The sequence below is a fragment of the Helobdella robusta genome (assembly GCF_000326865.2).
Source record: "Helobdella robusta unplaced genomic scaffold HELROscaffold_3, whole genome shotgun sequence".
Lineage (NCBI taxonomy): Eukaryota > Metazoa > Annelida > Clitellata > Rhynchobdellida > Glossiphoniidae > Helobdella > Helobdella robusta.
Window position 1 is genome coordinate 3,442,218 of NW_008704501.1, and position 14,185 is coordinate 3,456,402.

At 31.9% G+C, this 14,185-nt stretch overlaps 2 protein-coding genes across 2 annotated transcripts in view; both read right to left on the bottom strand.

The window, feature by feature from the left end:
- Positions 1–3,811: 3,811 nt before the first annotated feature.
- On the bottom strand, positions 3,812–6,668 carry HELRODRAFT_65558 (hypothetical protein; the record flags this gene model as incomplete). The annotated part of the gene is made up of 6 exons (XM_009021268.1): positions 3,812–3,991; positions 4,057–4,173; positions 4,741–4,822; positions 4,992–5,138; positions 5,232–5,438; positions 6,553–6,668. The coding sequence occupies 6 exons, from the start codon at positions 6,666–6,668 to the stop codon at positions 3,812–3,814; spliced, it is 849 nt and encodes a 282-aa protein (XP_009019516.1).
- A 1,002-nt stretch (positions 6,669–7,670) lies between these two features.
- The window catches only part of HELRODRAFT_106472 (hypothetical protein), a 10,991-nt gene continuing 4,476 nt past the window's right edge, over positions 7,671–14,185 (bottom strand). The window contains exons 11-28 of the mRNA XM_009021269.1: positions 13,854–13,957; positions 13,563–13,644; positions 13,310–13,386; positions 13,004–13,094; positions 12,502–12,576; positions 12,165–12,266; positions 11,620–11,745; positions 11,343–11,447; positions 11,046–11,114; positions 10,654–10,732; positions 10,345–10,472; positions 9,961–10,116; positions 9,613–9,672; positions 9,305–9,451; positions 9,026–9,137; positions 8,706–8,887; positions 8,287–8,436; positions 7,671–7,979 (exon numbers count right to left, since the gene is read on the bottom strand). Coding sequence (XP_009019517.1) covers positions 7,908–7,979; positions 8,287–8,436; positions 8,706–8,887; positions 9,026–9,137; positions 9,305–9,451; positions 9,613–9,672; positions 9,961–10,116; positions 10,345–10,472; positions 10,654–10,732; positions 11,046–11,114; positions 11,343–11,447; positions 11,620–11,745; positions 12,165–12,266; positions 12,502–12,576; positions 13,004–13,094; positions 13,310–13,386; positions 13,563–13,644; positions 13,854–13,957 — 1,917 coding nt within the window. The 3' untranslated portion in view covers positions 7,671–7,907. The remainder of the gene's footprint in view (positions 7,980–8,286; positions 8,437–8,705; positions 8,888–9,025; positions 9,138–9,304; positions 9,452–9,612; positions 9,673–9,960; positions 10,117–10,344; positions 10,473–10,653; positions 10,733–11,045; positions 11,115–11,342; positions 11,448–11,619; positions 11,746–12,164; positions 12,267–12,501; positions 12,577–13,003; positions 13,095–13,309; positions 13,387–13,562; positions 13,645–13,853; positions 13,958–14,185) is intronic.

Genomic DNA, 14,185 nt, shown 5'->3' on the forward strand with positions numbered 1-14,185 from the left:
CATGGTTTGAAAGATATGAAAAACAAAATACTACCTCTACTGAAGAGATTACCATCTAGACTACACTCCAATACAGTAATGAATTTTTAAACCTATTTTTTTCTTTTTTAAAAATTGTTTTGTAATAACATGTTATTTACTGAATGTTTGTATAAATTTTAAAGCCTGCAAAAGACAAAGTGGAATTTGAATCTGGAATATCTGGTTAGTGTTTCACATTGATTACATACAATTGATGTCTTTTTCATTCATTTTCAATTGTCTTGAATGGATGGTCCTAGGGTCTCTGGTGTATGATTATCAACAAATTTGTATTGGAATCATAAACAACTTATGCCTATTTCTCAGTTTACAATGCATTACTCCGCTTTTCAAAATTTTCAATTTATATGCTTCCCATAATATTATTCTTTAATTTAAAATTTTGTAATAAAAATGATTATAGTCATTCACTTCTCTTTTGTGCATAAAAAATTAATGTCTTCATAATTCAAACAGTTAAAGTTTGAAAATTGATTTGATTAGAAAATGATTTGACAAGTAAAGTACAGAATCACGTGGAGCTCTGTGGTGCATACTTGCAACTCAGGTTTGTCAAATTTTGTGATCATACAATGCAAGTTATTTTTTCATCATTATTTATTTATCATTCAGTTGGAGATATGTTTTTTACCTATTCTATTAAAAAATATTTAAAACTATTGCTTGTTGTGCCGGCCATCATAGAGCCCATAAGATGGCAAGTAGCCAGAATGTATTACAAGTGGCATACATGACTGGCAATTTGGCCCTTCTTGAGTATCAACTGTACTTCAAACTCCACAATGAACTAGAAAATTTGAATAATTTCAAACAAGTCACATGTGCTGATATGGTCAAGGAGTTTGTGGTGGTTAGAATAATTCGTCTAAACAATTTCATTAATTTAATATGATAATTTTAATATGATAGAATAGCAGTAAACAATACTAAATAGTTAACAAATTTATATCTATGCTAACTTCAGGAATGCTGTACTGAAAGGGCAAGTGACAAGGTATGTTAATATTAATCTTTGTTTCTGTCATCCATTAAACATTACCAAAAATTAAACAAATGTCGATTAGTACTGCTGATTGCAATTGATGAAAAGCTATTACATTCTACATTGAATATTCACATCAAAACATACCTTCGTGCAACTTGACAGGGCATCAAAATAATGAATCCTCCAAATGATTTGAGCGTTATAAGGGACCAACCCCAGGTTATTCCCTCAGACCTGTTCCTCGTTGGCACTTCATTTGCAAGTTTTATAGGTTTGTGCTTGTTTATATGCTGCATAATAATTTAATTTTATTTACCAACAGAAATTTTGCTGGTAACTACAATATTTCAATATTTGCCTATTTTTATGTTTGAATTCAGGTTTTTTCTCATCTCTAGAATACAAGGCATCATCACTCCCTCTGAACTTTTATACACTTGGAAGGCATTATAAATCCAGTTGGTTTGGTAGATCCATCTTTGTAATAACTTATTAATCTTATGAATTTGCAGACTAATTCATTACAAAAATCATAAGGCACTTATATTTAATAAAATCTATCAACTTTTAAATCTTATTTATATTTTAAATGCTTTATCGTTTTTGTGTATATGTAAGTATCTCCTTAATAACCAAATGTAGGTAGTGGTGGCATATATGGCTTATACGATTTGTCCCAAAGAACGCAGGTATGCTGTGTTTGTTTTATAAAAATTTTTGCATTTGATTAACGTTGCTTATTATTTTGTAATGGCAAATTTAGTAATCTCACGGTGGATGTTTTATATTTTTGTTCGGCTTATATTTTTTCATCAAAAATTTGTTGTTGGACTAAAACTTTTTTTGTAACAACAATAATTAAAAGAGTTTATAATGAGAGGTACCGAACACAGGTTCACCACATTCGCTACTCGTCCAGCGTCTGTTTATCTAGCATCTAAATGTGGGACTATGCTCAAACCTTTTTATTATTATTTCCCCAGGCTGAATTATATTCCGTTTCTAACGAGAGTTCTGACCAATTATTTGAGAATCATAAATCTTACATGGTGTTATTTTATGAAACACTTGGTCTTTCATACAAGTAACTTTTTTCTGGATTTGACTGTTTTTCATTAATTCTTTAAAAATAACTACATTACAACTGCAACTCCAGAATTGTTGATGTTGGAGCTCGTAACTTGTTGAGTTACCAGTCAAGAAGGTGCGATTTCTACATATGGTCCTCTGGTTTCAAGAAATATTTTAAAGTAGTCAAAAAATTATTTTCATTATTGCATTCATCATTTGTTGTGTATAACATCGATCGTTTTAATGCATTGTTCAATTTGTATATAGAGTACAGTTAAATTTACGCATGTTAGGATCTAGGAATTCCCTCAGTTATATTACAAAGCACATCAACCTGCAAGTTGGTTATTAGAACCTGTATATGTATTTCGTATGCCTGTTTTCCGTATCATGCAATTTGTTCACTTTTGATGACAAAATTATTTTTCTATTAACTTTAATAAATTATTACGTTAGGAAGCTCGAAATGTTGGAATTGCCTTTAAAAATAATTTGTTCTATCCAGAGGCGTCATTTGGGGGGAGGCAGGGGGGGCAATTGCCCCCCCCCCAAGAAAAATTATAAAATATTAAAATTATAAATTCTAAAAGTGTTAATTTTAAATTCTTTGTAAAAAGGATATATATAGGATATATAATTTAGTAATTTTAAAACTTTAAAAATTTTGAAATTTTAAAAACTTTAAAAATGTAAAATTTATTATAATGTTGCACTGACAAGACTAGGTGGTCGAAATAGTACTATATGCATACATGTAGACAATGACATCTTCTGTAAATAGGAATTTTGTTAATAGCATTAACAAGTTAAGCTTGGTAGATTGGAGAATTATTCGAAGAATCGAGAAACTATCATATAGATTGAGTACTGTAAGAAACGCCGTGATCTTTATTAATATATATATATATATATATATATATATATGTTACATGCTAAGTCATAGACCACATAAGTTCGCCCCCCCAACCAAAATCTGAAATGACGCCCCTGGTTCTATCAAAAATTAAATTTTATTTACCGAAATAAAATGCTTGGACAGTGTGGCCACATTGAAAATTTTGATGATCACATAAGCAGAAGATTGTCATTGAAGTGTCAACACACAGGCCGATTTATTTACATGGTTAGTCGATAGTATTCTCAGTCACTGAATGAATAACGTTCATGCATTGCAATATTCAGCAAATGTTGATTTGGTTTTTCTTATACAGACACATAGTACAATCTTTAGGTTGCAGACGTTAACGGCTGCTCTCATAGAACATGCACAAATCTCGGTATTTTTATTTTATTTAAAACTAAACGAGTAACAAACTTTGTATTTGAAATCAAGAGAAATTATCATGACAGATAAATATAATAATAGGCTTCATTGTATATTTTCAAAGGACAACTTTACAGAACTTCTGTCTGAATTAAAACTGGATACAAGACAAAAACAAACAAGCAAATAAATCGCAGGACGTAATCTGAACATGTTCTCTATTATTCAAACCCCCTGTAAAATGAAATATTGTTTTGTGTAATTTTTTAACGTAATTTTTAAATATTTAGCATATTGAAAAAACATCTTGTGGACATCAAATATTTTACCACAATATAATATAACTTTTGAAAGGATATTTACATGTATATGTATGTATGTATAGGTCATTCAAATACATTTTCTTGGTATAAAATGGTATTTCAACATAATAAATATATTTGTTTCTACTATTTTTGTGTTTTTATCACTAGAGGAATATTTAAAATATTGAAAAGAAGTTGGTATACTGAATTAGCTTTATAAAAAAATACTGACTGGACCAGGGAAGCAATCTCCCAGTTGGTGTTGGAAGAGATGGGACCCTCAATAACCGATTTTCTGTCTTTAGTTACAATGGCTATTTCATACTTTATAAACAATTTAATTTTGCAATTAATATCATGGCACTTTTTTTTTTTTATAAAAAGCTAACCCTGTTCCAGGCCCTAGCATCCCTATAAAACAGAACTTTCATGCAGTAGTCAATGACCAGTTTAGCATCCTGCTCACTCATGTTTGGCTTGACCTCCAATGCACTTCTCAGTAGAGGCTGTTGAGATGTAGATCATAGAAGTCAATTAATCAAGGTATAAGAACAATAAATTAAAAGTCAAACCGTCGCATTAGCAAAAGAAATTGTCATTATAGCAACACTATTATTGTTCAATTTATTTCTTCAAATCTGACTATTGCCCAACTTTAATTTTAATTTCAGTTAAATTGACTGGCCAGATTAAATTTTCTTCATTTTTCTTAGCTGATCAACTTTGAGGTCATTTACCTGCTATAGTTCAACCTGATTCTTTTTTGTTGACAGGGACAATTTTAATCTGCTCTAGCACAGCATGTTTAACATTTGAACTCTAAACTCTTCTTTATAAATTTGTTGCTAATCCCGGTCTCCAAGGATATTTTTTAAGCTTTATTCAATTTTTGAAACTGTCTACCCTTAGCTTTAATGATATATTTAACTTTAAATGATGCCGTGACTGCATATGTAAAGTTCACTGATGTGAGAAAAGACATTATCCATTATTGTAAATTAGAAAACACTGATGATGTTTCAGTGAAGTTCAAGCCTGCATCCAAGTTGCATAGATGAACTGAACATACATACCTGAGCTATGTGAGCACCATATCCAGTAGCCACCGAAGGAGCCTCATAAGCTGTTCCTATTTTGTCAACATAACCCACAAATCTGAAAATAATTGCAACTTTTTTTAATTCAGGTAATGTTATGGGCACAGAAAAAAAACTGTTACAGAAGTAGTTTACTATTTTTTTAGATAATGATTATGTTTAAGCAAAAAGTACAACATATATTAACAATTACAACTAATAATAACTAATAATTGTTATTATCTTACGGTTTTCCATCCTGCATCCCTCCAACAACCAATGTGTTCCACAATGGATTAAACTTTGACCTTCTGTTGTACATGACTCTTGTCAGCCAATTGTACAAAGCTTTTGGAGTGTATGAATATCCATCAGCAAGACATTTGTCATCAATCCTTTAAAAAATCGTTCATACATGATTTTACAGATAAAAACAAGCAGAGTAAAAAGAATTAAAAGTAAATAAAAAATGAATAATGAAGGCTAACACTTTTTGTTCAATGACAGATTTTATGAATTGGAAGTCTGCATAATCGCCGCCAGCTCCCATAACTGTTGTATCATTAACTTTGTACAATCTAGAAACGGTTCTGTAACGGGCCATTGAGCCATAGGAACCTAATGTGTCGGCCGCAATGATGACACCTCCATCAAATTTCAAACCCAAAACTGATGTACCAGTAACTGATGGATAGCTAAAAATTTCATATGTTTTATTTATAATATTTTTCTTAAAACTAGGAAACTAAAATATAATTTAAGCAATAACTCAATGTATTTATGGACAAGATATACATATGAAGACTTCATTACATTCAAATTTATTAATAGCTGATGTGAAATTTGATGTTGATTAACATTTATAATTTTAAAAAAATTGGAAAGAAATTATGTAGAAAACAAGAAAAGTTAGTATTTTTAAAATGGAACACTATTGTTCATGAGTTGTATTAAGTGCAGATACCACAAACAAAAAATGCAGCAAAATAGAAAAGATATTGATATGAAAACTAGGCTAGGATGATTCAACAGTGAGAGTGATGGGTTAAATGTTAAACAATTATGATTTTGTTAGCTTCTTATATATAACAATGTTTTTCTGTAAATTTATATAACTTCGCTTATAAGATTATTTTGAAAATTCCTTAACAATTAATTAACCATTGTTGAACCATACATATGAACATGCAAGCACACATGCACAGGCAAGTAAATAATAACAGGAAATTGTGTGACAATCAATTGTTAACTACAGCAGTGGGTGCCTTGTTATTTTTATTAACAGAGTTCAATATTGAATATTGTATTATATAATCATAATGAAATGAATTGATTACTATACAGAATTTGTTAGAAAAATAACTTTTTTCTAACAATCATGACTTAAAATTTAAATTAAATAAACTTTTGTGAGGTTAATTAAAAATTCGAATTTATAAATTTTAATTGATTTAATTAATTGAATAACTTTATTTAATTCCAAATTTGATTTTCTTGTTTATTTATTTAGAAATAAAAAATTAAAGATTAAAAAACGATCTGATTTCAAATTTGACTTGTCTGATCTGAAGTCAATAACTGAATAACCCAGACCATAACAAACACTATTAACCATTAACCAAACCACAATTTATAATAAATATAAATATCATTTCAAACTTAAAATTATTTTTTATTTCAAAAAATTTAATTTAAAATACTTTTTATTTTTCTGAAATAGTCTATTTCAAAAGACTAGTCTTTTGCTTTTCACAAGCCAGTTTTTCTAGTTTTTTTAAATAAATTTTGCTAGTACTTGTTGGGACTTACAGTGTGTGTTTAACTGGATCCTTCGGAAGATTTTGATCGAACGACAAATCGTAAAACTGGCCAGGTCTTGGCCCATTCTTCCAGAAACTATCATCAAAAATATTTTGCAAATTCATTTTGTTTTTGATCGCGTTTGTTTATTATCAACCAGAACATAGAACAATAACTTTTATGTTATAGCCAAAGATACATAAATGTAAACCAAAAATGAATGAACATGATGAACCACTTTTAAAAATAGTTGAACTGAACAACACAAATATTAACGGTGGCACCTTAGTAACGTGCTGAAACCGATGCATATCCTTATGTATTCTAAGTATATGGCTGAAACACAATCAAACAATAAATCAGTCAATTCTACTAGTCACACATATATTCCATATTGTATTTATAAATGTTGGGCAGCAACTAGCATACACATATTACAAAAGCTAAGTAGCCGTCGAGGAATGTTCGAAAGAAAGTCTTTTCTTCGTTAAATTAGGATCTTTTCTGTTAGCATATGCGTAGTTGACGTTATTGATAATTAGTAGACAGAACTTGGGTTTTCTCAAATGTTAAAAACTTATTCCTTTCATGCAAGCATGTACATTTGTGCAACCAGCATGGAAGTTCAGATAGTTTTATCAATCCCTGCACTAAAATATGCAGGTATATAAATAACATTTTTAACAGAAAAAAACGTCAGACTAACATTAATCATATCACGCACCTGACGAACGATGGTATAACAGAACACCATCCAAAATCATATCGCAGAATTTCATGTACACGAAAATATTTTTTGCGGGGTACTTAGCAGATCAACAAAAAATCTGAATGAGTAGATTGTCAGAGTCGATACTGAAATTGAAGGAAGAACTAACCTTGAAGTAGCTGGAAAGACTAACTTCTAAGCAATTAAATAACACGATGCGTCAACTCAATAGTCTCGCATTCAATTAACTTTGGTCAAACTGAAGAGCCAAATTTAGTATAAAAATTCGAATCGCCTCAAGTCTGTCATAAGCTTGCCTATTGGTTGGTATTCACAAGGACAGTGGAAAGAAATTGAGACACAACGTCGTAATCAGCTTCGACCAGTTATAAGAATTCGGTATCATAACAACATATAAGATATCGAATTCAATTTAAAATCTGTGAGAAACTTGCGAAAGCCGTAGCAAGTAGAAAAGATCGTCAAACATTGAATCGCGCATGCCATTCAATCCGTCTAACTATAATAAAATAGCTTCAACAGTAAATAAAATATTTTCCAACATCCTAAAATTGCATAATCATGCTATAAATTTAAAAAATAATAAAATGTATATATAATAAATTAACAACGCTTCAAATCTGTATAATTAAAACTAGGGTTCCATTTTCATTAATTTTTTGATAGCCAGATTCAAATGATCTATTTCTTGGTTAATTTCCCCTATCTGAAAAATCAAAATGGTTTAAAAAGTTATGGAATAGAAAAAAGATGAATCGTACGTTGTAAAATTAAAAACAAATGTAAAAAAATGACATATAAATGGGTGTTGGGATAACCAGAAACCTGAAATATTAAAACGTGGGTGACTTTCTTCCTGCTCAATCTATATTTTATATATCAATAAAAATCAAGCGAGAAAGTCGCAACCCATAATTACCACTCGGCTAAACCTTTAAAAATTAGTTGAATTTAGAAGATTAAATTCACACGCAGAAGTTGCAAAACATAAACGTAATTTTATCTTCCCAAACCTTTTCAGTGTTTTGTTGTCTTACATGCTCTGGAACCTTGGACCCGTAATCAGGCTTTTGAGTAAGTTTGAGAAAGCTATTCAACTGAACCTCTAACTTGCCTTTCTTATCCTTCAACTTTTCTGCCTCTTTCGTGAAATCTATCAATCCCTAATTCGAGTGTGAAAAAATAAATATTTACTCACAAAATACATAATAACACAAATAACTTAAAAAACAAAATTTATAAGTGATAAGAATGAAACATCAAAATTGCCAAAATCAGCATTCTCAATCTTTTATTCAATTCATTTAATTCAACTTTCTATGACCTTTAGCATAAAATTACCTGCATAAACACATTACACACATTCTCAATCGCTATTACCCACCGTTTTTATTCAATAAATTATTTTAAAATAGTAAAGAATGATGAAAACCTTGAGCATCATGTGGACTTCACACTTGGTTGAGACAGTTTGAATGGCACAGCCTTGTGGAGGTTGGTCTGCAGAGGATTTCGTAAGGACCATGACGAAATTTGATGACGTCAACGTTTTCACGAGGTCTTTATATTTGCTGAGAATTATCTCCGAGTCTTTATCTAAGCATCGAACATACACTGGTGGCGACAATTTAATTTAAGGTTTAAAACTTTTGTGGCCATTTTCATTAACAATATTCTTTCATGGAAAATTAATAATTTATTGAGCGAAAACAAAAAAAAACACGAAATAAAACAATAGTAATAAAAGCATACAATCAGTTTTTTGTTTGGTCAGTTGATAATCCGCCCTCATGAATCGAACTGTCTTGATGGTCATCATCACAAAGTCAATCTCCTTCTCCAAGCTGACATCTTTCCAGGTAAACTTGATGGGAAAATATATGGAAGAAGATGAAAAATAATTCTATCGTAAATGAATGAAATACCAAACAACTTAATAAACAAAATTATTTTCTCTTTAAAATTTGGATGTGTGCGTATATATTAAACACAATGCAAGCTTCAATTGTAAAGTTACGTAGACCAACTAACCTGTTCTGTCTTCGGATATGGCGAGACGACAAGACTCGGAGGTCTGTCTGCAGTCCTGGCTGGCAATCTTTGATACAATTCCTCACTGATAAATGGCATGAAAGGATGGATGAGACGCAGGGCTGTCTCCAAACAGCTGTACAAAATCTGCAGTTGTTTCAATAAGTTGAACCTATGTAGGAATCATGATGCTACTGCATACATTTTAACAGCAGCATGTACGTAGTCTAATATTTTCATTATATATTTTGCAACTTATATACATATTTAAACAGTGCAATAATTAAACGCGTGTTTTCACTAAGTACCTCTCTTGTGGTTGTTTTGCTCTCCTCGTCATTTCCATACAAAATGGGCTTTGAATGTTCCTGTTCGAAAATAAACAAACTACTACATTCATTACTTTCCATAATAGACATTGTTAATGTGGCTACATTAGTTACTGCATCTAGTGAAACATTTTTATCAATTTGAGATCGTTGTTGATCTTAAAAATAATTTAAGACAATTTTAGCTCGAAATTATGATTGAAATAAATGTTCTGGAAGTTAAAAACAACAAATGCAGCTCATCTATACTGGCGCAATGTTTACAGTTACATTTAAGAGAATATTTAAATGATTGTGAAAAAATTATAAAAGAGAAGCAAGAACGACCAAGTAGATGTCGCAAAGTTCGTAGAGCCAGAAGTTGTAGCAAGCAGTCGTGGCCACTGGGAAGTCGTACGTCAAGAAGGCTCTGTTGCAACTTTCAACTGTGTCACACAGCCGACTGACTATCCAGAGATCCATGGATGACTCCTTGCCTGTCAACTGTTGATGACGTAGCAAAATGAAACATTAACACCGAATATGTTTAAATCAACAGAAAATATACATAAAGAAGAAAATTAAAAATTAATTATATAAATAATATTTACAGGAACTACATCACATGTAACATACAACAAATTAAAAAAATCATAACAAATATGAATAAGATTGCTTAAAAATATCACAAAATCCTAACAGCATATGACTGCATAAAAATATCAGCCCTACCTTGAACTCTGACAGTGGCTTGAAGCTGTCAGTGAGATTGGTCAGCACGAACTTGGTGGCGTTCCACAGTTTGTTGCAAAAAAATCTGTAACCTTGCACTCTCAAGACGTCGAGGTTAATGTCACGACCTGAAGTGGATGCAGTGCTCAGGTTATGGCTTATAATTGATATCATATCTTTAGTTATAACCATTGTATTTTATATTGTCACCTAAATAACTAATGCTTTATAACTTCTAAAGCAACATTTCAATAACACAACTGCCCTTTAAAAAAAAACTATCACCGGCATCACAAAGCACAACCCAACCTTGAGATGTGTAGGCACACAGACCGAACCTCAGTGCGTCAGTCCCACACTCTGGTATGCCTTGAGGGAATTGTGCTTTCTACCCACCAAATGAAATTATATTCAACAAGAGGTTGAATGATATAATGATGGAATCGAATGTTAGAAACAAAAATATTTTACATCCGTTAAATGGTTTACTGAATTACCTTAGCAATAATGTACCGAGACTTTAAATTAATTTTTAAATTTTAATTAGATCAAATTTTAATGGAATATTAACTGTGAACAGAACGGAATAAGGAAACAACCAAAAACAACAACAATAATTAAAACAAAAATAGCAAAAACATCAACAACAGATAGCAAAATACAGTAACAAATAACAAACAACAACAACGACAAACAGTAACCTGTCCTTCTTTAGCAACTTCAATTTCCTTGGGATCCAAGTTGCCGTCATACAACTGCTTGTGAAGATCCTTCGTGAACATAAAAATAGTTGAAATTTTTTATTTCAATATGATAAAGTATTTATTACATCTATTAATTTCACAAATTACCTGTAGAAAATCAATGATTCCTTTCACTAAATTATTCATTTTATAAAAAAAAAATATTAAAAAGTGACGTATTAAATAAATCACAAAATGATAATTTTGATCAGAAAAAGTTACAAATTATTTAAAATAGAGACAAAATGTTTGAACTTCAAGTTGGATTCCTCTGATGACATCCAGTGGGTCAATGACGTTCCCAAGTGACTTGCTCATCTTGCGACCGTACTTGTCTCGTATCATTGCATGCAGATATACCTGTATTAATTGAATAAATAAATAGATAGATAGATAAATTAACTAATTAATTGAAGCATAACAATTGACGCACCCCTCAACTTCTAAAATCATTCAAAGACATCTAAAAAAATTTATTAATGAAAAAATCAAAAAACGTGAATCTCTCTATAAAAAAATATCCAGTTAATACCTCTTTGAATGGTAATTTGCCAAGCAACTGCAGACCCAGCATGACCATGCGGGCCACCCAGAAGAACAGGATATCATGGCCCGTCTCCAACAGACTGCCAGGGTAGAAAAAGTCCAGATCCTCCGACTGCAAATGGTTACAAAATTTTAGGATTATCAATAACGTTTAATAACTATCCATCGTCAACTTTGGTGTCATTTTTGTTAGAAAGTGCCCAAATTTTAGATGAAGTGTATTAATTATTGCAATAGCATAAAAACAAACTTCAGGCCAATCCCAGATTCTTATGAGCTCTGCTAAATTGTAACCAGCCACCTCAACTAACAGTAGAGGTTAGCTTTTAATGGCTGTTACATTTCTTGCTATATATTTATTATATTTCTCGTGAGCTACAAATATTTGTGAAGCAACCATTACTAATTTGGAGTTAGAGAAAATGTTTCAATAGCCAATTCAAATAAGAGCTCTGATTCTCCAGAAACACGTCGAACGTTAATAGGTCGTTCAGATGTTAATAAACAGGTGAAACGAAGAAATAAACTGACCGGATCAGGCCATCCGAGAACGGAGAATGGAAAGAGACCGGCCGAGAACCAGGTGTCTAAAACATCTTCATCCTGCCTCAGTGTTATTTTATCCTCATCCACCTGTTTGCAGTTTTATATGCATGAATATTCACAGGTGCCAGAGTATACAAATAATAATGATGGCAGCTAACACAAGGTTGAATGCTTTCTACACTTCAAAAAACATTGCTATCAAGATGTGTTAGGCTCATTCAAGAAGGCAGTATTAAAATGAATAACAGGAAACAAATAGGTTCAAGAAAAAAAATTAATAAAAAAAAAATGAAGAGCATCAAATACGACAAAAGATACAAACTTTGAACCTCCTGGCAGCCTTCTTCCTTGCCTCTTCCTCAGATGATGCACTCACCCAGAACCTGTTGTCCTCTTCCTGAAATGATCGGATCGAAGTTTATTGGGGAGGCAGGTTATTGGGCAAACAAAAGCAACAACAACCATTAACAACAATAACAACCATTAACAGCAACAACAACATTCAACAGCAACAACATTCAACAGCAACAACATTCAACAGCAGCAACATTCAACAGCAACAACTTTCAACAGCAACAACTTTCAACAGCAGCAACATTCAACAACAGCAACATTCAACAGCAACAACATTCAACAGCAACAACATTCAACAGCAGCAACATTCAACACCAACAACATTCAACAGCAACAACATTCAACAGCAGCAACATTCAACACCAACAACTTTCAACAACAGCAACATTCAACAGCAACAACATTCAACAACAGTAACATTCAACAACAGCAACAACATTCAACAGCAGCAACATTCAACAGTAGCTCACAGTTCCAGGAAGAATGTATGGATCGTCGATGGTTACAAAGTAGGCGGGCACCTGATGCCCCCACCACAACTGACGAGATATACACCAATCTCTATGGATGAGTGAGTGAGTAAGTGAATGAGTGAGTAAATGAGTGAAATAATGATCAGTGAGTATATGCTGTAATAGTGATAATAATAGCCATGAAAATAATGAAAATGATGACAATGTGATTGAAATCCAAAAGAAGTAGAAGGAATACAAATCATTAAATGGACTAAAAAACAGAAATAGAAGTTCAAGGAAGGCAGTGAGAGAACAACCGACCTGCATTTTTCAAGCCACTGGTACCAGGTCTTCTCAAATGCGTCGGGAATGATCTTCAGGTCACCATTCCTGACCGCCTGTCAACACAGATCAGAGCATAATTTAACATTTAATCACACGAGTTATTTTATTACCAACATAACTGTAATCAACTTCCTTCTTTCAAAATACTTTTGCATTTCATTCAAAAATTTTTGAAAAAAATTAACCATAAAAAATGTTTAATAGTTAAAACTGTAAACACTCATCTAACATCAACTGCCTTCTGTGCCATATCACTGCAGTTAACGAACCACTGTAACTTCAACAACGGCTCAATGATATCTTTTGATCGACTGCATGTGTGTGTGTGTGTGTGTGTGTGTGTGTGTGTGAGTTAGGTTAGACGTATGGTCAGTTTGTTGACATTTCATCTATGTGAAAAATAGCACCACTTCTTTATTAGTACTCAGAACTTTTAATGTAAAATCAAGACAAACAAATCTGTATACAATACAACTTCACGAAAGCAACATGTTCAAATATATGTAGCTGCTAAGTTAACCTGCAGACAGGCACGACCATGGGATTGTTTTGGCACGCTCTGAATAAGCCCTTGTCTTTGAGAGCTTGCAAAACTTTCTTCCTGGCGTGGAATCTCTTCATACCCTGCAAAGTTGTTTGATCAATTTGTAAAAGTGATTTGTAAAAGTAAGTCTAATGTTTTTAACAATCGAATTTTCAACGACATAAAATGCATACTTAAATGCCGTTAAAACTTTTTAAGTCACGCCCTCGAACGATCAAACTTATAACACCGAAATCAACACCAACAAAAAAATCAAGCTTGCATCGAACCATCAGGTAAGTCTACTAAGATACATCCAACAAAGAGTT